Here is a 23,897-nt window from a genome sequence, read left to right on the forward strand (position 1 = left end):
CAGATGGGTTAGCTAGCTTGCACCATGGGGGTTGTTGACAAACCGTGGACGGTAGCAAATATTCTGTCTTGTACATTTTGAACATTTTTGGTCTGTAGTTCAGTGTTTTCCTATGCCTGTGTTGTGAATGTGTGAGAAGAAGAACCGCTTGTGTTTATTATTTGTGTATGTTTGTGTTATTTATGTGTCTGAACATAATCCATTTCTCTGTTGTTGGGTCTATTCTTAACAATATGGTGTTGTACGTTGAGAATATGTGAGTTATTGCTTGAATGATAATTGGTCCTGCGTGAATCTACAGAATGCGTTTTGTATAGGCCACTGTTTAGCATCGGTTATGTGCTAAACATGAGATCTCTATGAGATATATGTAGGTTACAATGTTTAGTACGTACAGATGAAGTCGGAAGTTTACATACACTTAGGTTGGAGTCATTAAAACTTGTTTTTCAACCACACCACAAATGCCTTGTTAACAAACTATAGTTTTGGCAAGTCAGTTAGGACATCTACTTTGTGCATGACACAAGTAATCTTTCCAATAATTGTTTACAGACAGATTATTTCACTTATAATTCACTGTATCACAATTCCAGTGGGTCAGAAGTGTACATACACTAAGTTGACTGTGCCTTTAAACAGCTTGGAAAATTCCAGAAAATTATGTCATGGCTTTAGAAGTTTCTGATAGGCTAATTGACATCATTTGAGTCATTTGGAGGTGTACCTGTGGATGTATTTCAAGGCCTACCTTCAACCTCAGTGCTTCTTTGCTTGACATCATGGGAAAATCAAAATAAATCAGCCAAAATAAAATTGTAGACCTCCACAAGTCTGGTTCATCCTTGGGAGCAATTTCCAAATGCCTGAAGGTACCATGTTCATCTGTACAAACAAATGTAGACAAGTATAAGCACCATGGGACCACGCAGCCGTCATACCGCTCAGGAAGGAGACGCATTCTGTCTCCTAGAGATGAACGTCATTTGGTGCGAAAAGTGAAAATAAGTCTCAGAACACCAGCAAAGGACCTTGTGAAGATGTTGGAGGAAACAGGTACAAAATCTATATCCACAGTAAAACAAGTCCTATATCGACATAAGCTGAAAGGCCGCTCAGCAAGGAAGAAGCCACTGCTCCAAAACCACTATAAAAAAGCCAGACTATGGTTTGCAACTGAAATCAAAATAGAACTGTTTGGCCATAATGACCATTGTTATGTTTGGATGAAAAAGGGGGAGGCTTGCAAGCCGAAGAACAGCATCCCAACCGTGAAGCATGGGGGTGGCAGCATCATGTTGTGGGGGTGCTTTGCTGCAGGAGGGACTGGTTTACTTCCCAAAATAGATGGCATCATGAGGCAGGAAAATTATGTGGATATATTGAAGCAACATCTCAAGACATCAGTTAAAGCTTGGTCGCAAATGGGTCTTCCAAATTGACAATGACCCCAAGCAAACCTCCAAAGTTGTGGCAAAATGCCTTAAGGACAACAAAGTCAAGGTATTGGAGTGGCCATCACAAACCCCTGACCTCAATCCTCTAGAAAATTTGTGGGCAGAACAGAAAAAGCGTGTGCGAGAAAGGAGGCCTACAAACCTGACTCAGTTACACCAGCTCTGTCAGGAAAAATGGGCCAAAATTCACCCAACTTATTGTGGGAAGCTTGTGGATGGGTACCCAAAAGATTTGACCCAAGTTAAACAATTTAAAGGCAATGCTACCAAATACTAATTGAGTGTATGTAAACTTCTGACCCACTGGGAATGTGATGAAATAAATAAAAGCTAACCTAAGACAGGGAATTTTTACTTGGAATAAATGTCAGGAATTGTGAAAAACTGAGTTTAAATGTATTTGGCTAAGGTGTATGTTAACTTCCGACTTCCACTGTATATAACCGTTATACAGTGGAAGGAAGCATGTGGATGATCCATGTGGTTGGGTCAGATCTGTGTGTTTACCGCTCGGCTGCTCTCGCTAGGGTTCAGCTGCACAGAGCGAGGGGGATCAGCTGTGTGTGTGTGTGTGTGTGTGTGTGTGTGTGTGTGTGTGTGTGTGTGTGTGTCTTAGGGAAGGGGATCATGTGTGCCCTGGTTAGCTATGTGTGTGTGTGTGTGTGTGTGTGTGTGTGTGTGTGTGTGTGTGTGTGTGTGTGTGTGTGTGTGTGTGTGTGTGTGTGTGTGTGTGTGTGGAGCATTAGGGGCTTGGAGCGTTGCCATGAGGGGTGACGAAGCAGCTCAGGACACAGAGAGGCTGGTTTGAAACGGAGGCAGGGGTGTGATGAGAGGGGCAGGTGAGAGGGGCAGTAACAAGGCCTAGAGCTACTGACCAGGAGACTCAGGGAGAAGTGCACTGTTTACATCCACCGCCTGGCAGAGATACACTCACATTACAGTGTGTTTTTATGTTTGGATTCTCCCTCTATGTTCCCCCTCTATACAAACTCATATTGATGTCCCAGTACAGCTAATACTACAATATTTATGTCTTCAACCTGGTTTCTACTCTCTGTGAAGGGAGATATTCTGGTGTTTTGTTGTATAATGATGGCAGGATCAGTAGAGGAGAGAAGAGGCGAGATGGTGGGTGTGTCGCCTAGCAACAGGCCCAAAGACCTCCTCGCCATGACGATGGATCGATGGCAGGACAGACATAGAAATAGACACTTAGTAGATCACCCTAACCAACAGAATAGACGTAGAAATAGAAACACATAGATTACCCTAGCCCCCATAGAACCGACATGGAAATAGACACAGAGATCGTGTTCTGGTATCATTTAGCCTCTGCTTGACCTTCTGAAGGCCTTGCATAAGTATAGGAGCCTGCACTTGAGGAGTACATTATAGTTATTTAGTTAGTTGTGGCTTTTTGAGCAATAATACAATTATGACAAGCATCCTTTCCAGAGTGTTGTACTTGCTCATACTATAGAAACAGGCTATAGGCTCCTGCCCTATGGGCCATTCTGGCTTTGATAAGGCTTACTGCTACTATGGAAGAATGACACAAATGCCCCTCTGACGCCAGCATGATGTTGACGCAGTAATGTGTGTGTGTATGTGGCAGTGTGAAATACGAGCACTGCAGTACATTTATAAGTAACGCAGGCTTTTTAGCTCTCTCTCATTCTCCCTCTCGATCTCTCTCTCTCTCTCTCTCCCTCTCGATCTCTCTCTTTCACTCTCTCTCACTCTCTCTTTCTCTCTCTCTCTCCCTCTCGATTTCTCTCTCTCTTTCTTTCTCTCTGGTTCTGTCTCTCTCTCTCTCTCTCTCTCTCTCTCTCTCTCTCTCTCTCTCTCTCTCTCTCTCCTCTCTATCTCTCTTATCTCCACATTGATCTCTGTCAAGCCCCTCTCAGACTCAGTGGCTTGGCTCAACAGAGCAATCAATGCTTTAGGACCTGTCTCACTTAGCTTATCTAGGGCTGTAGCAGCAATATTATCATGCTGTGTCTGTTACTAAAATGTAGCTTACTGAGTAGAAATATTGTTGTTACAAAGTCATCATCTCTGTGTTGGAACAACGTTGTGTACGTCTTGTGTTGTAAATGTAAAGTCATCCCTTGTGTGATGAATGGTATTCTATAGGTTGTTTGTGTCATGTCTTAAAGTCATACGTTCCAGTTGAGTGATACCGGACAGACCCACTACCTTGTAAATCATGCATGTCTCTACTCTCTCTATCAGCCACTTTGTCTTCCAGTGATGTTATTGATGTTATTTATAGACCAGCTTCACCTTGTTTTACAAAGTCATCCATTCTGAACGAAGAACGGACAGAGTTTTTCCGGACCACCTGACCAGGGAAACCTCCAGGGCCCCTAGGTAGACCATAACTAGAATTTTCCCTGGTCAAGAATACAAATGTGGGCCTTCATAAAGTATTTCAAGCTTGTTCACCATGTATTACAAACGTTGTACATTTTTTGTTATGTCACTGTGAAGTCCTCCCATACTGACCTGTGTTGACCCCTGTCTGTCCCCTCTCCTTTTCCCCTCCCCAGCTGATCAGTGATGGCAGCTGTGTGTACGCCGAGGCCCTGTGGGACCATGTCACCATGGACGACCAGGAGCTTGGCTTCAAGGCGGGGGACGTCATCGAGGTAGTGGATGCCACCAACAAGGAGTGGTGGTGGGGACGCATCCTGGACAGTGAGGGCTGGTTCCCAGCTAGCTTTGTTCGGGTAAGAAACTAACTCTGCATATCTCCCATCTCTCTTCTTCTCTCTTTCTCTCACTCTTTCTCTCTCCATCTCTCTGGGAAACTGAAGACAACATCAATTAAATACTCTTTACCTTGCTTATCTTTGATATCTATTATTGCTGCTACAGTACAGGGTTAGATGGGCAGCTAGGAGCTGTTGTCGGCAATTTGGGGCATTAGCTCATTTAAAAGATAAAGATTGTTTTCTTTTTTTATGTTGACTTTCTTTTGGTCCTTACTTGCTAAATAAATGTTTGTACATCTTCTCAGTTGATCCACGTAGGTAGTAGCCTAACTGAAAAATAAGACAGCATAAGAAATGTTTGTAGCATCTAAACTGATCTGTTAGTGAGGGTATTCTATAACAATGACCCTTTCTTCTTGGTCCCTGTAGTTGCGTGTGAACCAGGATGAGCCCATGGAGGAGTACCTAGCTCAGCTGGAGGAGGCTGGGGCTGGGGAAGTGGACCGGCCAGGGGTGGGTCTGATCCTGGGACCAGGCCTGCCGTGTAAGGACCAGATGAGGACTAACGTTATCAATGAGATCATGAGCACAGAGAGAGACTACATCAAACACCTCAAAGACATCTGTGAGGTCAGTAAAGTTCCATTCAGACAACATCACTGTCTGCCTGTAGACCCTTTCCTTTGACACAGGCCATGATAGGACTTAGAAACTATTTGCATCAAAAACTCCTGGAAGAATCTGCCTTTTGTCTTCAAGTGTCTCTAAATAATCACACCAGCCTTTGTGCCATCATAACTTAGGAGCATAGTTATTCAGACCAGCACACAGTACATTGTATTTCTGAACAATACAACTTCGTCCAATAAGACAAAATATATTCTTCAGCTTTAACTTGGTTATTTCTGGGAATTCTTAACATGTAAAATCAGGTATAAGTCTGTTCTACATGTGGTACCATGAGTCTACTGTTCCTCTCTCAGGGTTACATCAAGCAGTGCCGTAAGAGGATAGACATGTTCACAGAGGAGCAACTGCGGTGTATATTCGGCAACATCGAAGACATCTACCGCTTCCAGAAGAAGTTACTGAAAGGTCTGGAGAAGAGGTTCAACAAGGAGCAGCCGCACCTCAGCGAGATCGGATCCTGCTTCCTCGAACACGTGAGTATTGTACGGCACACGACCCACTGGGATTCTACACCTGACTTCTGTCAGCTGTGACCAACCGCCTAAATTCTGTCTTATGAAGCAAAATTTGAAATGGTTTTTACATTGGATAAAAGTATAGACTCAGAGCTAGAAAATTATACATCATACGCTGCAGTCGAGGAACCATGGGAAAGTAATTCTGCTTTTAAAGTGAGTAAACTTGTAACCCCACTTTTGAGTAAATGGCCTTTGAATGTTTTGGTTCACCTACTCTTCTTTGCCTACACGTATTCAGCATCATTCACACCTTTTAAGCCTTAGTTCCACATATCTCTTTATGGATTCACATGTGAGACCATGTGGTAAACACATGCTATATCAATGTTTATTTGTCACATGCACGGGATATAGAAGGTGTAAACGGTACAGTGATAGTACTTGCATAGTAGCAATATCAAAAACAGAAAGTGTCCAGATAAAAATATTTGATAAATATTTGATCGTTATTAGATGAAGCTTACCTGGCACACTGCTTTAAATTGATGGGTCATGTGAAGGAAATGCTACAACCAACCCCCCAGCCACATCTAGCTGAGTGGATGGGTCACTATTGTCTAGACATGTACACATGTTCATGAAATACAATCGATGGCCGTAATCACCCCCAGACACATCTGCTAATTTGATGGGTCATGTCATAATCCAGCCTAAGTGGAATCTTTTGTTTAGACATGTAGCTAGCTAGGTAGATAGCTAGCTAAACGATGAACTGTCATAACCCCAACTCATGCTACTACCAGTAGAAACATTGTACTAGACTAGGTTCAATGTTAACTAGCTAACATTAGGGTATAACTAGCAATGCAAATGGATTTCTGATTCAAATAATATTACTACACAGATCATACACAAGCCAGCAAGCTAACGTTTGCTAGCTAACTAGTAGTATTCTCTTGCAAAAATAATGACTTTCTGACTAAATTAGAAACGTATATATGGAAAATGTAGCTAGACTCTTACCTGTATACAGTATATGGATGAATGCTTCAGGGCAGACTGGAACCTTTTAACTATGTTTTGTTTGTAGCTACATCTTGTTTGGCCAGCTTTGTGTGAAGTCACTGGTTTACACTGACCATGGCATGTGCAGAAATTAGCCCATCACTTTTTCCTACTGATCTATCGATAGCGCCTGCTAAATTCAGGGTATCAATGTTGTTGAGAAAAATATCAGAACTTTTGTAGTTATCGATAGTTAACGTTATATCATTCAAAAACGGCATGGTAGAAAGGACTGTCAACACATACTGAACAGCTCACGTTATAGACAGAAGCATGCTACATGGCAGACCAATCCAAACTCATCTCCCGGGATGTCCAGCCCATTCATTATCTCAACCAATCATGGCTAATGGGAAGATTCCCGCTTTTTCCATGGCTAAACCAACTAGGCTCGTAATGTTACAACTTTATTCGTATTTATGGATGGAATACAAGTTTGTTATTAAGGCACATGAAAGTTCACATGTTCCAGAAGGCATTTCTGACAACAACAAAAAAAAAGCATGTTTACGTTCAAATGCTGCTCATCTGAAGTAGTGACGTGCGGCATACACCTAGTTTCATGATGCATTATGTAGCGTTATGGCCTGCATAACGCTGCATAATGCTATCATAAACATGACATAACATGACGTAATAGGGGAAATTAAATCTGCTTAATAGATAACTACTGTATTATTATACACACTTTATGTTGGAGATTCAAGTCAAGCAACCTCTCTGGAGCCCAAACATTCATGTAACATTCCAGCAACCATCAATTTCGCCATTTTAAACCACCATTTTAAACTGCCATGTTAACGTTTCCTGTCTCCTCAGCAAACAGACTTCCAGATCTACTCGGAGTACTGTAACAATCACCCCAACGCCTGTGTGCAGTTGTCCAGACTGATGAAGACCAACAAGTACGTGTTCTTCTTCGAGGCCTGTCGTCTGCTGCAGAAGATGATTGACATCTCGCTGGATGGCTTCCTGCTCACGCCCGTTCAGAAGATCTGCAAGTACCCTCTGCAGCTGGCCGAGCTACTGAAATACACCAACCCTCAGCATAGGTAAGTGCCCTCTGCAGCTGGCCGAGCTACTGAAATACACCAACCCTCAGCATAGGAAAACACACACACACTTCTACTGTGCACACATGGAAGGAGCTGCACGTATTCCTTCTTATCTCCCAATTTCGCTCTCTGAAATCGTTGAAATTTCTTTCAGAAATCGCATGACACTGATAGGTTATTAGTTGTGGTTCGTTTTTAAGTCGAAAGTTATTACAAGTCTATCATTAGACTAAAACAATCATGTAAGACTGAGAGGGCCTGATGTGTTTGTCTGTTCTGGGCAACCCAGGGACTATAAGGACGTGGAGGCTGCCTTGAACGCCATGAAGAATGTGGCCAGGCTGATCAACGAGAGGAAGCGGCGCCTGGAGAACATCGACAAGATCGCCCAATGGCAGAGCTCCATAGAGGACTGGGAGGTGAGTAACGGTGCATCGAGGGTAATGGAACAGAATCCATGACTAGGGCCAGGACGTTTTCCTGACCAAGTGACTTGTTCTGGAAACATGTTGCGAGGACACAACTTTTTTTGGCTGAACAAACTCTGTCTGTAGGCTCTAACAGATGCTTGGTGTGTGTTTGAACATCCTCAGGGAGAAGACATCCTCAGTATGAGTTCGGATCTGATCTTCTCTGGAGAGCTGACGAAGATCTCCCAGCCTCAGGCTAGGAGCCAGCAGCGCATGTTCTTCCTCTTCGACCACCAGATGGTCTACTGCAAAAAGGCGAGCAGCACTGTTAAAATGATTGTTATAATGTGGACATGAAGCTGGTAAGGGTTACGGTTGAGGCTACCGTTGTGATTGAACCATAATGTGGACATTAAGCTAGGGTCACGGTTAGTTTCCAGGTAGAACGCGTTTGGGTTCCGCGTAGATTTTTACATGGAACATCCAAAAGTTATACCTGGAACCAAAAAGGGATCTTCAAAGGTTCTCCTATGGGAACAGCCAAATAACCATTTTAGGTTCTAGATAGAGTGTAGGGATGTTTATGAAGTGGGTTAGTAGTAGTTCTCTCCCCTCTATAGGACCATACTGTACTATAAGGATTAGAGTTAGTAACAGTAATATATAACAGCATTATCACGTATCCCTATGGTTTTTTCAGGACCTCCTGCGCAGGGACATGCTGTACTATAAGGGTCGTATGGACATGGACCTGATGGAGGTGGTGGATGTGGAGGACGGGAAGGAGAAGGACTTCAACGTGTCGGTGAAGAACGCTCTGAAGCTGCGCTCGCTGGCGGGGGACGAGGTCCACCTGCTGTGTGCCAAGAAGCCTGAGCAGAAACAACGCTGGCTCCGAGCCTTCCAGGATGAGAGGACGCAGGTGCAGCACGACCTCGAAACAGGTGAAACAGTTATCCTATATATATATATATATATATATATATATATATATATATATATATATATATCATATAGCTCCAAGGTGGCATAGCAGTTCAGACGTCTTTTGTCCTCGTCTTGTCATGTCCTGTATATATATATATATATATATATTTACAACTTTTTCACATACATTTTATTTTTATTTTCCATCAACTCATCTTCAAAACACTCTCCTGCAACCCGCCTCACCAATTTATATTTATAAAAAGTATTATTTACCTCAAATCTGTAATCCTCCAAGAAGCTAGCCAGAAACTCCAAGAAGCTAGCCTGAAACTAGCCAGAAGCTAATCAGAAGCTAGTTCAGAAGCTAGTTAGCTTCTTTACTGGCAAATCGTTAGTATTCAGCTAACCACGGTTTGTGGTCATCAGCTATCCTTTAGCTCGAAAATCTTTCGCCAGTTCTGTACGGCGCAGCGCGGCTCGGAACGGAACGGAACATACCGGACCAATTTTTCTCTCCATGTCCCTGGATTTCGACTGCTCTCTGGACATTCATACCCGGATCTCACAGCTAGCTAGCTGCTATCCGTGTGACTATCGGCCTTTGTCGATTCCGGAGCAAACATCAATTATTCCGGAGCTAGCCAGCTCTGTCAATCACTCCTGAGTTCCATCAATCACTCCTGGGCTGCAGTCACCTATCCGGACCCGTTTTACTGCCTACGCGGAGCCCCACCGGGCCTTCACAACTGGACTGCCGACGTTATCTACCCGAAGGAGATCCGGCTGGCTCCTCCGTCGCGACGTTACCTGAACGCCCATCTGCGGCCTGCTAACCGTTAGCTGTCTTACCGGCTGCTATCTGAATAGACAATCGGACAATTTATTTATTTTTATTATTATTATGTTTTCTTCTTGGGCCTCTATAACTATATCTATTGTTTTTATTTTTGTTGTGTGATTTGGATTAATCCCCTCTACCACACGGAACCCCACTAATCTACTGACGGAACGCAAGAGGTGGCTAACAACAGACCTCCATCCTATGCTAGCTTGCTACCGATGGCCTGGCTAGCTGTGTAAATCGCCGTGACCCCCAACCAACCTCTCCACTCACTGGACCCTTTTGATCACTCGACTAAGCATGCCTCTCCTTAATGTCAATATGTCTTGTCCATTGCTGTTCTGGTTAGTGTTTATTGGCTTATTTCACTGTAGAGCCTCTAGTCCTGCTCACTATACCTTATCCAACCTATTAGTTCCACCACCCACACATGCAATGAAATCTCCTGGTTTCAATGATGTTTCTAGAGACAATATCTCTCTCTTCATCACTCAATACCTAGGTTTACCTCCACTGTATTCACATACTACCATACCTTTGTCTGTACATTATACCTTGATGCTATTTTACCGCCCCCAGAAACCTCCTTTTACTCTATGTTCCAGACGTTCTAGACAACCAATTCTCATAGCTTTTAGCCGTACCCTTATTCTACTCCTCCTATGTTCCTCTGGCGATGTAGAGGTGAATCCAGGCCCTGCAGTGCCTAGCTCCACTCCTATTCCCCAGGCGCTCTCTTTTGACGACTTCTGTAACCGTAATAGCCTTGGTTTCATGCATGTTAACATTAGAAGCCTCCTCCCTAAGTTTGTTCTATTCACTGCTTTAGCACACTCTGCCAACCCGGATGTTCTAGCTGTGTCTGAATCCTGGCTTAGGAAGACCACCAAAAATTCAGAAATTTTAATTCCAAACTACAACATTTTCAGACAAGATAGAACTGCCAAAGGGGGCGGTGTTGCAATCTACTGCAAAGATAGCCTGCAGAGTTCTGTCCTACTATCCAGGTCTGTACCCAAACAATTTGAACTTCTACTTTTAAAAATCCACCTCTCTAAAAACAAGTCTCTCACCGTTGCCGCCTGCTATAGACCACCCTCTGCCCCCAGCTGTGTTCTGGACACCATATGTGAACTGATTGCCCCCCATCTATCTTCAGAGTTCGTTCTGCTAGGCGACCTAAACTGGAACATGCTTAACACCCCAGCCATCCTACAATCTTAACGTGATGCCCTCAATCTCACACAAATTATCAATGAACCTACCAGGTACCTCCCCAAAGCCTTAAACATGGGCACCCTCATAGATATCATCCTAACCTACTTCCCCTCTAAATACACCTCTGCTGTCTTCAACCAAGATCTCAGCGATCACTGCCTCATTGCCTGCATCTGTAATGGGTCAGCGGTCAAACGACCTCCACTCATCACTGTAAAACGCTCCCTGAAACACTTCTGCGAGCAGGCCTTTCTAATCGACCTGGCCGGGGTATCCTGGAAGAATATTGATCTCATCCCGTCGGTAGAGGATGCCTGGATATTTTTTTTAAAATGCTTTCCTAACCATCTTAAATAAACATGCCTCATTCAAGAAATTTAGAACCAGGAACAGATATAGCCCTTGGTTCTCCCCAGACCTGACTGCCCTTAACCAACACAAAAACATCCTATGGCGTTCTGCATTAGCATCGAACAGCCCCCGTGATATGCAGCTGTTCAGGGAAGCTAGAAACCATTATACACAGGCAGTTAAAAAAGCCAAGGCTAGCTTTTTCAAGCAGAAATTTGCTTCCTGCAACACTAACTCAAAAAAGTTCTGGGACACTGTAAAGTCCATGGAGAATAAGAACACCTCCTCCCAGCTGCCCACTGCACTGAAGATAGGAAACACTGTCACCACTGATAAATCCACCATAATTGAGAATTTCAATAAGCATTTTTCTACGGCTGGCCATGCTTTCCACCTGGCTACTCCTACCCCGGTCAACAGCACTGCACCCCCAACAGCAACTCGCCCAAGCCTTCCCCATTTCTCCTTCTCCCAAATCCATTCAGCTGATGTTCTGAAAGAGCTGCAAAATCTGGACCCCTACAAATCAGCCGGGCTAGACAATCTGGACCCTTTCTTTCTAAAATGATCTGCCGAAATTGTTGCCACCCCTATTACTAGCCTGTTCAACCTCTCTTTCGTGTCGTCTGAGATTCCCAAAGATTGGAAAGCAGCTGCGGTCATCCCCCTCTTCAAAGGGGGGGACACTCTTGACCCAAACTGCTACAGACCTATATCTATCCTACCGTGCCTTTCTAAGGTCTTCGAAAGCCAAGTCAACAAACAGATTACCGACCATTTCGAATCTCACCATACCTTCTCTGCTATGCAATCTGGTTTCAGAGCTGGTCATGGGTGCACCTCAGCCACGCTCAAGGTCCTAAACGATATCTTAACCGCCATCGATAAGAAACATTACTGTGCAGCCGTATTCATTGATCTGGCCAAGGCTTTCGACTCTGTCAATCACCACATCCTCATCGGCAGACTCGACAGCCTTGGTTTCTCAAATGATTGCCTCGCCTGGTTCACCAACTACTTCTCTGATAGAGTTCAGTGTGTCAAATCGGAGGGTCTGCTGTCCGGACCTCTGGCAGTCTCTATGGGGGTGCCACAGGGTTCAATTCTTGGACCGACTCTCTTCTCTGTATACATCAATGAGGTCGCTCTTGCTGCTGGTGAGTCTCTGATCCACCTCTACGCAGACGACACCATTCTGTATACTTCCGGCCCTTCTTTGGACACTGTGTTAACAACCCTCCAGGCAAGCTTCAATGCCATACAACTCTCTTTCCGTGGCCTCCAATTGCTCTTAAATACAAGTAAAACTAAATGCATGCTCTTCAACCGATCGCTACCTGCACCTACCCGCTTGTCCAACATCACTACTCTGGACGGCTCTGACTTAGAATACGTGGACAACTACAAATACTTAGGTGTCTGGTTAGACTGTAAACTCTCCTTCCAGACCCATATCAAACATCTCCAATCCAAAGTTAAATCTAGAATTGGCTTCCTATTTCGCAACAAAGCATCCTTCACTCATGCTGCCAAACATACCCTTGTAAAACTGACCATCCTACCAATCCTCGACTTTGGCGATGTCATTTACAAAATAGCCTCCAATACCCTACTCAACAAATTGGATGCAGTCTATCACAGTGCAATCCGTTTTGTCACCAAAGCCCCATATACTACCCACCATTGCGACCTGTACGCTCTCGTTGGCTGGCCCTCGCTTCATACTCATCGCCAAACCCACTGGCTCCATGTCATCTACAAGACCCTGCTAGGTAAAGTCCCCCCTTATCTCAGCTCGCTGGTCACCATAGCATCTCCCACCTGTAGCACACGCTCCAGCAGGTATATCTCTCTAGTCACCCCCAAAACCAATTCTTTCTTTGGCCGCCTCTCCTTCCAGTTCTCTGCTGCCAATGACTGGAACGAACTACAAAAATCTCTGAAACTGGAAACACTTATCTCCCTCACTAGCTTTAAGCACCAACTGTCAGAGCAGCTCACAGATTACTGCACCTGTACATAGCCCACCTATAATTTAGCCCAAACAACTACCTCTTTCCCAACTGTATTTAATTTTTATTTATTTATTTATTTTGCTCCTTTGCACCCCATTATTTTTATTTCTACTTTGCACATTCTTCCATTGCAAAACTACCATTCCAGTGTTTTACTTGCTATATTGTATTTACTTTGCCACCATGGCCTTTTTTGCCTTTACCTCCCTTCTCACCTCATTTGCTCACATTGTATATAGACTTGTTTATACTGTATTATTGACTGTATGTTTGTTTTACTCCATGTGTAACTCTGTGTCGTTGTATCTGTCGAACTGCTTTGCTTTATCTTGGCCAGGTCGCAATTGTAAATGAGAACTTGTTCTCAACTTGCCTACCTGGTTAAATAAAGGTAAAATAAAAATAATTAAAAAATCTGTCTCTCTGTCTGACGTGCCACAGTTTGAAAAAGGACCCATTCTTACTTAGCTTGCTAAGCTAAAGCAACTCAGACATACAGAATGAGTAGAAAACACTAATAGAATACTAGGAGACTGCGATGAACTGCTTTACCTGTAGTATTACTAGTCAGCTGTACAAAGCCACTGGGTGTGTATCCTTTCCTATTAGTAAAACATGAGCTGTGTCCTCCTGTCTCTCTCTGCCCCAGACTACTGCTGTATTAATAGTTTGTGATAAACGTTTCTGACAGTGGCTCCGGTCAGAGAATCAGGGAAGAGGAGTGTATGTGTAATATGTAACAGCTAATGGATCAGAATGTCGTTAATCCCTCAGATAAAAGGAGCTATAAATCCATTGAGCTGCCCCCTTTGCTTCTCAGCCATAGTCTCTGGGTTTTATCTGGGCTGTAACAGAGCATGCGGATATTACCAAAACTTTTCATCCAACAATCTCGCCTTCTATTATTCTGTTCCCTCGTAATAGCTGGGTATTGATAGGTGGCACTGGCAGAATGAATCTGTGATATCCACATTGACCTGTGACCTATGTGGTTTCCTCCTCCAGGATTCTCCATCACTGAGGTCCAGAAGAAACAGGCCATGCTGAACGCCTGCAAAAGCCATCCAGCTGGGAAGCCCAAAGGTATGTCTGGGCAATGGGTGCATGGCAGGAAAACTCCATTTCCATGGCTGTTTGGATGGGTAGCAGATTACGTGTTGTGCATGTTTAATATTTTTTTTAAAGAGGATTACGTTTGCCAATATTTATACAAATGTTGTTTATCATATGTGCTTAATATTCATATAAACCACTTTAGATTAAAATGCAGTCGTAATCCCCCCCATAGATATGTATAACCCCTAGTCTCCCTATGGATATGTATAACCCCTAGTCTCTCTATAGATATGTATAACCCCTAGTCTCTCTATAGATATGTATAACCCCTAGTCTCTCTATAGATATGTATAACCCCTAGTCTCTCTATGGATATGTATAACCCCTAGTCTCTCTATGGATATGTATAACCCCTAGTCTCTCTATGGATATGTATAACCCCTATTCTCTCTATGGATATGTATAACCCCTAGTCTCTCTCTATGGATATGTATAACCCCTAGTCTCTCTCTATGGATATGTATAACCCCTAGTCTCTCTATAGATATGTATAACCCCTATTCTCTCTATGGATATGTATAACACCTAGTCTCCCTATGGATATGTATAACCCCTAGTCTCTCTATAGATATGTATAACCCCTAGTCTCTCTATAGATATGTATAACCCCTAGTCTCTCTATGGATATGTATAACCCCTAGTCTCTCTATGGATATGTATAACCCCTAGTCTCTCATAGATATGTATAACCCCTAGTCTCTCTATAGATATGTATAACCCCTAGTCTCTCTATGGATATGTATAACCCCTAGTCTCTCTATGGATATGTATAACCCCTAGTCTCTCTATAGATATGTATAACCCCTAGTCTCTCTATGGATATGTATAACCCCTAGTCTCTCTATGGATATGTATAACCCCTAGTCGCTCTCTATATGATATGTATAACCCCTAGTCTCTCTATGGATATGTATAACCCCTAGTCTCTCTATAGATATGTATAACCCCTAGTCTCTCTATGGATATGTATAACCCTAGTCTCCCTATGGATATGTATAACCCCTAGTCTCTCTATGGATATGTATAACCCCTAGTCTCTCTATGGATATGTATAACCCCTAGTCTCCTATGGATATGTATAACCCCTAGTCTCTCTATAGATATGTATAACCCTAGTCTCCCTATGGATATGTATAACCCCTAGTCTCTCTATGGATATGTATAACCCCTAGTCTCTCTATGGATATGTATAACCCCTAGTCTCTCTATGGATATGTATAACCCCTAGTCTCTCTATGGATATGTATAACCCTAGTCTCCCTATGTATATGTATAACCCCTAGTCTCTCTATGGATATGTATAACCCCAGTCTCTCTATAGATATGTATAACCCCTAGTCTCCCTATGGATATGTATAACCCCTAGTCTCTCTATGGATATGTATAACCCCAGTCTCTCTATAGATATGTATAACCCCTAGTCTCCCAATGGATATGTATAACCCCTAGTCTCTCTCTGGATATGTATAACCCCCAGTCTCTCTATGGATATGTATAACCCCTAGTCTCTATATGGATATGTATAACCCCTAGTCTCTATATGGATATGTATAACCCCTAGTCTCCCAATGGATATGTATAACCCCTAGTCTCTCTATGGATATGTATAACCCTAGTCTCTCTCTATAGATATGTATAACCCCTCGTCTCTCTATGGATATTATAACCCCTAGTCTCTCTATGGATATGTATAACCCCTAGTCTCTCTATGGATATGTATAACCCCTAGTCTCTCTATAGATATGTATAACCCCTAGTCTCTCTATAGATATGTATAACCCCTAGTCTCTCTATAGATATGTATAACCCCTAGTCTCTCTATGGATATGTATAACCCCTAGTCTCTCTATAGATATGTATAACCCCTAGTCTCTCTATGGATATGTATAACCCCTAGTCTCTCTATGGATATGTATAACCCCTAGTCTCTCTATGGATATGTATAACCCCTAGTCTCTCTATAGATATGTATAACCCCTAGTCTCTCTATGGATATGTATAACCCCTAGTCTCTCTCTATGGATATGTATAACCCCTAGTCTCTCTATGGATATGTATAACCCCTAGTCTCCCAATGGATATGTATAACTCCTAGTCTCTCTATAGATATGTATAACCCCTAGTCTCCCTATGGATATGTATAACCCCTAGTCTTTCTATGGATATGTATAACCCATAGTCTCTCTATAGATATGTATAACCCCTAGTCTCTCTATGGATATGTATAACCCCTAGTCTCTCTATGGATATGTATAACCCCTAGTCTCTCTATGGATATGTATAACCCCTAGTCTCTCTATGGATATGTATAACACCTAGTCTCCCTATGGATATGTATAACCCCTAGTCTCTCTATGGATATGTATAACCCCTATTCTCTCTATGGATATGTATAACACCTAGTCTCCCTATGGATATGTATAACCCCTATTCTCTCTATGGATATGTATAACACCTAGTCTCCCTATGGATATGTATAACCCCTAGTCTCTCTATGGATATGTATAACCCCTAGTCTCTCTATGGATATGTATAACCCCTAGTCTCTCTATGGATATGTATAACCCCTAGTCTCTCTATAGATATGTATAACCCCTAGTCTCTCTATGGATATGTATAACCCCTAGTCTCTCTATAGATATGTATAACCCCTAGTCTCTCTATGGATATGTATAACCCCTAGTCTCTCTATGGATATGTATAACCCCTAGTCTCTCTATGGATATGTATAACCCCTAGTCTCTCTATGGATATGTATAACCCCTAGTCTCTCTATGGATATGTATAACCCCTAGTCTCTCTATGGATATGTATAACCCCTAGTCTCTCTATGGATATGTATAACCCCTAGTCTCTCTATGGATATGTATAACCCCTAGTCTCTCTATGGATATGTATAACCCCTAGTCTCTCCTATGGATATGTATAACCCCTAGTCTCTCTATGGATATGTATAACCCCTAGTCTCTCTATGGATATGTATAACCCCTAGTCTCTCTATAGATATGTATAACCCCTAGTCTCCTATGGATATGTATAACCCCTAGTCTCTCTATGGATATGTATAACCCCTAGTCTCTCTATGGATATGTATAACCCTAGTCTCTCTATGGATATGTATAACCCTAGTCTCTCTATGGATATGTATAACCCCTAGTCTCTCTATGGATATGTATAACCCTAGTCTCTCTATAGATATGTATAACCCCTAGTCTCTCTATGGATATGTATAACCCCTAGTCTCTCTATGGATATGTATAACCCCTAGTCTCTCTATAGATATGTATAACCCCTAGTCTCTCTATGGATATGTATAACCCCTAGTCTCTCTATGGATATGTATAACCCCTAGTCTCCCAATGGATATGTATAACCCTAGTCTCTCTATAGATATGTATAACCCCTAGTCTCTCTATGGATATGTATAACCCCTAGTCTCTCTATGGATATGTATAACCCCTAGTCTCTCTATAGATATGTATAACCCCTAGTCTCTCTATAGATATGTATAACCCCTAGTCACTCTCTATGGATATGTATAACCCCTAGTCTCCCTATAGATATGTATAACCGCTAGTCGCTCTCTATGGATATGTATAACCCCTAGTCTCCCAATGGATATGTATAACCCCAAGTCTCTCTATGGACATGTATAACCCCTAGTCTCTCTATGGATATGTATAACCCCTAGTCTCCCAATGGATATGTATAACCCCTAGTCTCTCTATGGATATGTATAACCCCTAGTCTCTCTATGGATATGTATAACCCCTAGTCTCTCTATGGATATGTATAACCCCTAGTCTCTCTATGGATATGTATAACCCCTAGTCTCCCTATGGATATGTATAACCCCTAGTCTCTCTCTATAGATATGTATAACCCCTAGTCTCTCTATAGATATGTATAACCCCTAGTCTCTCTATGGATATGTATAACCCCTAGTCTCTCTATGGATATGTATAACCCCTAGTCTCTCTATGGATATGTATAACCCCTAGTCTCTCTATAGATATGTATAACCCCTAGTCTCTCTATGGATATGTATAACCCCTAGTCTCTCTCTATGGATATGTATAACCCCTAGTCTCTCTATGGATATGTATAACCCCTAGTCTCTCTATGGATATGTATAACCCCTAGTCTCTCTATAGATATGTATAACCCCTAGTCTCCCTATGGATATGTATAACCCCTAGTCTCTCTATGGATATGTATAACCCCTATTCTCTCTATGGATATGTATAACCCCTAGTCTCTCTATGGATATGTATAACCCCTAGTCTCTCTATGGATATGTATAACCCCTAGTCTCCCTATGGATATGTATAACCCCTAGTCTCCCTATGGATATGTATAACCCCTAGTCTCTCTATGGATATGTATAACCCCTAGTCTCTCTATAGATATGTATAACCCCTAGTCTCTCTATGGATATGTATAACCCCTAGTCTCCCTATGGATATGTATAACCCCTAGTCTCTCTATGGATATGTATAACCCCTAGTCTCTCTATGGATATGTATAACCCCTAGTCTCTCTATAGATATGTATAACCCTAGTCTCTCTATGGATATGTATAACCCCTAGTCTCCCTATAGATATGTATAACCCCTAGTCTCTCTATGGATATGTATAACCCCTAGTCTCTCTATGGATATGTATAACCCCTAGTCTCTCTATGGATATGTATAACCCCTAGTCTCCCAATGGATATGTATAACCCCTAGTCTCTCTATGGATATGTATAACCCCTAGTCTCTCTATAGATATGTATAACCCCTAGTCTCCCAATGGATATGTATAACCCCTCTCTCTATGGATATGTATAACCCCTAGTCTCTCTATGGATATGTATAACCCCTAGTCTCCCTATGGATATGTATAACCCCTAGTCTCTCTCTATGGATATGTATAACACCTAGTCTCTCTATGGATATGTATAACCGCTAGTCGCTCTCTATGGATATGTATAACCCCTAGTCTCCCTATAGATATGTATAACCGCTAGTCGCTCTCTATGGATATGTATAACCCCTAGTCTCCCAATGGATATGTATAACCCCAAGTCTCTCTATGGACATGTATAACCCCTAGTCTCTCTATGGATATGTATAACCCCTAGTCTCCCAATGGATATGTATAACCCCTAGTCTCTCTATGGATATGTATAACCCCTAGTCTCTCTATGGATATGTATAACCCCTAGTCTCTCTATGGATATGTATAACCCTAGTCTCTCTATGGATATGTATAACCCCTAGTCTCTCTATGGATATGTATAACCCCTAGTCTCTCTATGGATATGTATAACCCTAGTCTCTCTATGGATATGTATAACCCCTAGTCTCTCTATGGATATGTATAACCCCTAGTCTCTCTATGGATATGTATAACCCCTAGTCTCTCTATGGATATGTATAACCCCTAGTCTCCCTATGGATATGTATAACCCCTAGTCTCCTATGGATATGTATAACCCCTAGTCTCCCTATGGATATGTATAACCCCTAGTCTCTCTATGGATATGTATAACCCCTAGTCTCTCTATGGATATGTATAACCCCTAGTCTCTATGGATATGTATAACCCCTAGTCTCTCTATGGATATGTATAACCCCTAGTCTCTCTATGGATATGTATAACCCCTAGTCTCTCTATGGATATGTATAACCCCTAGTCTCTCTATAGATATGTATAACCCCTAGTCTCTCTATGGATATGTATAACCCCTAGTCTCTCTATAGGATATGTATAACCCCTAGTCGTCTCTCTATGGATATGTATAACCCCTAGTCTCTCTATAGATATGTATAACCCCTAGTCTCTCTATAGATATGTATAACCCCTAGTCTCTCTATAGATATGTATAACCCCTAGTCTCTCTATGGATATGTATAACCCCTAGTCTCTCTATGGATATGTATAACCCCTATTCTCTCTATAGATATGTATAACCCCTAGTCTCTCTATAGATATGTATAACCCCTAGTCTCCCTATGGATATGTATAACCCCTAGTCTCTCTATGGATATGTATAACCCCTAGTCTCCCTATGGATATGTATAACCCCTAGTCTCTCTATGGATATGTATAACCCCTAGTCTCTCTATGGATATGTATAACCCCTAGTCTCTCTATGGATATGGATAGTATAACCCCTAGTCTCTCTATAGATATGTATAACCCCTAGTCTCTCTATAGGATATGTATAACCCCTAGTCTCTCTATAGATATGTATAACCCCTAGTCTCTCTATAGATATGTATAACCCCTAGTCTCTCTATGGATATGTATAACCCCTAGTCTCTCTATGGATATGTATAACCCCTAGTCTCTCTATGGATATGTATAACCCCTAGTCTCTCTATGGATATGTATAACCCCTAGTCTCTCTATGGATATGTATAACCCCTAGTCTCTCTATGGATATGTATAACCCCTAGTCTCTCTATGGATATGTATAACCCCTAGTCTCTCTATGGATATGTATAACCCCTAGTCTCTCTATGGATATGTATAACCCCTAGTCTCTCTATGGATATGTATAACCCCTAGTCTCTCTATGGATATGTATAACCCCTAGTCTCTCTATGGATATGTATAACCCCTAGTCTCTCTATGGATATGTATAACCCCTAGTCTCTCTATGCATATGTATAACCCCTAGTCTCTCTATGTATAACCCCTAGTCTCTCTATGGATATGTATAACCCCTAGTCTCTCTATGGATATGTATAACCCCTAGTCTCTCTATGGATATGTATAACCCCTAGTCTCTCTATGGATATGTATAACCCCTAGTCTCTCTATGGATATGTATAACCCCTAGTCTCTCTATGGATATGTATAACCCCTAGTCTCTCTATGGATATGTATAACCCCTAGTCTCTCTATAGATATGTATAACCCTAGTCTCTCTATGGATATGTATAACCCTAGTCTCTCTATAGATATGTATAACCCCTAGTCTCTCTATGATATGTATAACCCCTAGTCTCTCTATGTGTATAACCCCTAGTCTCTATGGATATGTATAACCCTAGTCTCCCTATGGATATGTATAACCCCTAGTCTCTCTATGGATATGTATAACCCCTAGTCTCCCTATGGATATGTATAACCCCTAGTCTCTCTATGGATATGTATAACCCTAGTATGTATAACTCTCTATGGATATGTATAACCCCTAGTCTCTCTATAGATATGTATAACCCCTAGTCTCTCTATGGATATGTATAACCCCTAGTCTCTCTATGGATATGTATAACCCCTAGTCTCTCTATAGATATGTATAACCCTAGTCTCCCTATGGATATGTATAACCCCTAGTCTCTCTATGGATATGTATAACCCCTAGTCTCTCTATGGATATGTATAACCCTAGTCTCTCTATGGATATGTATAACCCTAGTCTCCTATGGATATGTATAACCCCTAGTCTCTCTATGGATATGTATAACCCCTAGTCTCTCTATGGATATGTATAACCCCTAGTCTCTCTATGGATATGTATAACCCCTAGTCTCTCTATGGATATGTATAACCCCTAGTCTCTCTATGGATATGTATAACCCCTAGTCTCTCTATGGATATGTATAACCCTAGTCTCTCTATAGATATGTATAACCCTAGTCTCTCTATGGATATGTATAACCCCTAGTCTCCCTATGGATATGTATAACCCTAGTCTCTCTATAGATATGTATAACCCCTAGTCTCTCTATGGATATGTATAACCCCTAGTCTCTCTATGGATATGTATAACCCCTAGTCTCTCTATGGATATGTATAACCCCTAGTCTCTCTATGGATATGTATAACCCCTAGTCTCTCTATGGATATGTATAACCCCTAGTCTCCCTATGGATATGTATAACCCTAGTCTCTCTATAGATATGTATAACCCCTAGTCTCTATGGATATGTATAACCCCTAGTCTCTCTATGGATATGTATAACCCCTAGTCTCTCTATGGATATGTATAACCCCTAGTCTCTCTATAGGATATGTATAACCCCTAGTCTCTCTATGGATATGTATAACCCCTAGTCTCTCTATGGATATGTATAACCCCCCCTAGTCTCTCTATGGATATGTATAACCCCTAGTCTCCCATGGATATGTATAACCCCTAGTCTCTCTATGTCTCTCTATGATATGTATAACCCCTAGTCTCTCTATGGATATGTATAACCCCTAGTCTCCCTATGGATATGTATAACCCCTAGTCTCCCTATGGATATGTATAACCCCTAGTCTCTATGGATATGTATAACCCCTAGTCTCTCTATGGATATGTATAACCCCTAGTCTCTCTCTATGGATATGTATAACCCCTATTCTCTCTATGGATATGTATAACCCCTAGTCTCTCTATGGATATGTATAACCCCTAGTCTCTCTATGGATATGTATAACCCCTAGTCTCTCTATAGATATGTATAACCCCTAGTCTCTCTATGGATATGTATAACCCCTAGTCTCTCTATGGATATGTATAACCCCTAGTCTCTCTATGGATATGTATAACCCCTAGTCTCTCTATGGATATGTATAACACCTAGTCTCCCTATGGATATGTATAACCCCTAGTCTCCCTATGGATATGTATAACCCCTAGTCTCTCTATGGATATGTATAACCCCTTGTCTCTCTATGGATATGTATAACCCCTAGTCTCTCTATGGATATGTATAACCCTAGTCTCTCTATGGATATGTATAACCCTAGTCTCCTATGGATATGTATAACCCCTAGTCTCTCTATGGATATGTATAACCCCTAGTCTCTCTATGGATATGTATAACCCCTAGTCTCTCTATGGATATGTATAACCCCTAGTCTCTCTATGGATATGTATAACCCCTAGTCTCCCTATGGATATGTATAACCCTAGTCTCTCTATAGATATGTATAACCCCTAGTCTCTCTATGGATATGTATAACCCTAGTCTCTCTATGGATATGTATAACCCCTAGTCTCCCTATGGATATGTATAACCCCTAGTCTCTCTATGGATATGTATAACCCCTAGTCTCCCTATGGATATGTATAACCCCTAGTCTCCCTATGGATATGTATAACCCCTAGTCTCCCTATGGATATGTATAACCCCTAGTCTCCCTATGGATATGTATAACCCCTAGTCTCTCTATAGATATGTATAACCCCTAGTCTCTCTATGGATATGTATAACCCCTAGTCTCTCTCTATGGATATGTATAACCCCTAGTCTCCCTATGGATATGTATAACCCCTAGTCTCTATGGATATGTATAACCCCTAGTCTCTCTATGGATATGTATAACCCCTAGTCTCTCTATGGATATGTATAACCCCTAGTCTCTCTATGGATATGTATAACCCCTAGTCTCTCTATGGATATGTATAACCCCTAGTCTCTCTATGGATATGTATAACCCCTAGTCTCTCTATGGATATGTATAACCCCTAGTCTCTCTATGGATATGTATAACCCCTAGTCTCTCTATGGATATGTATAACCCCTAGTCTCTCTATGGATATGTATAACCCCTAGTCTCTCTATGGATATGTATAACCCCTAGTCTC

The 23,897-nt window shown here is 41.9% G+C and overlaps 1 protein-coding gene across 5 annotated transcripts in view; it reads left to right on the forward strand.

Moving 5' to 3' along the window:
• Positions 1–23,897, forward strand: part of LOC112215518 (Rho guanine nucleotide exchange factor (GEF) 4) — a 163,004-nt gene that overhangs the window by 132,781 nt on the left and 6,326 nt on the right. For all 5 annotated transcript variants that reach the window (XM_042298983.1, XM_042298980.1, XM_042298982.1 and 2 more), the window contains 8 exons: positions 4,010–4,189; positions 4,604–4,804; positions 5,158–5,337; positions 7,207–7,439; positions 7,732–7,861; positions 8,036–8,167; positions 8,553–8,796; positions 14,213–14,290. In XM_042298983.1, coding sequence (XP_042154917.1) covers positions 4,010–4,189; positions 4,604–4,804; positions 5,158–5,337; positions 7,207–7,439; positions 7,732–7,861; positions 8,036–8,167; positions 8,553–8,796; positions 14,213–14,290 — 1,378 coding nt within the window. The remainder of the gene's footprint in view (positions 1–4,009; positions 4,190–4,603; positions 4,805–5,157; positions 5,338–7,206; positions 7,440–7,731; positions 7,862–8,035; positions 8,168–8,552; positions 8,797–14,212; positions 14,291–23,897) is intronic.

Source organism: Oncorhynchus tshawytscha, linkage group LG16, assembly GCF_018296145.1.
Source record: "Oncorhynchus tshawytscha isolate Ot180627B linkage group LG16, Otsh_v2.0, whole genome shotgun sequence".
Lineage (NCBI taxonomy): Eukaryota > Metazoa > Chordata > Actinopteri > Salmoniformes > Salmonidae > Oncorhynchus > Oncorhynchus tshawytscha.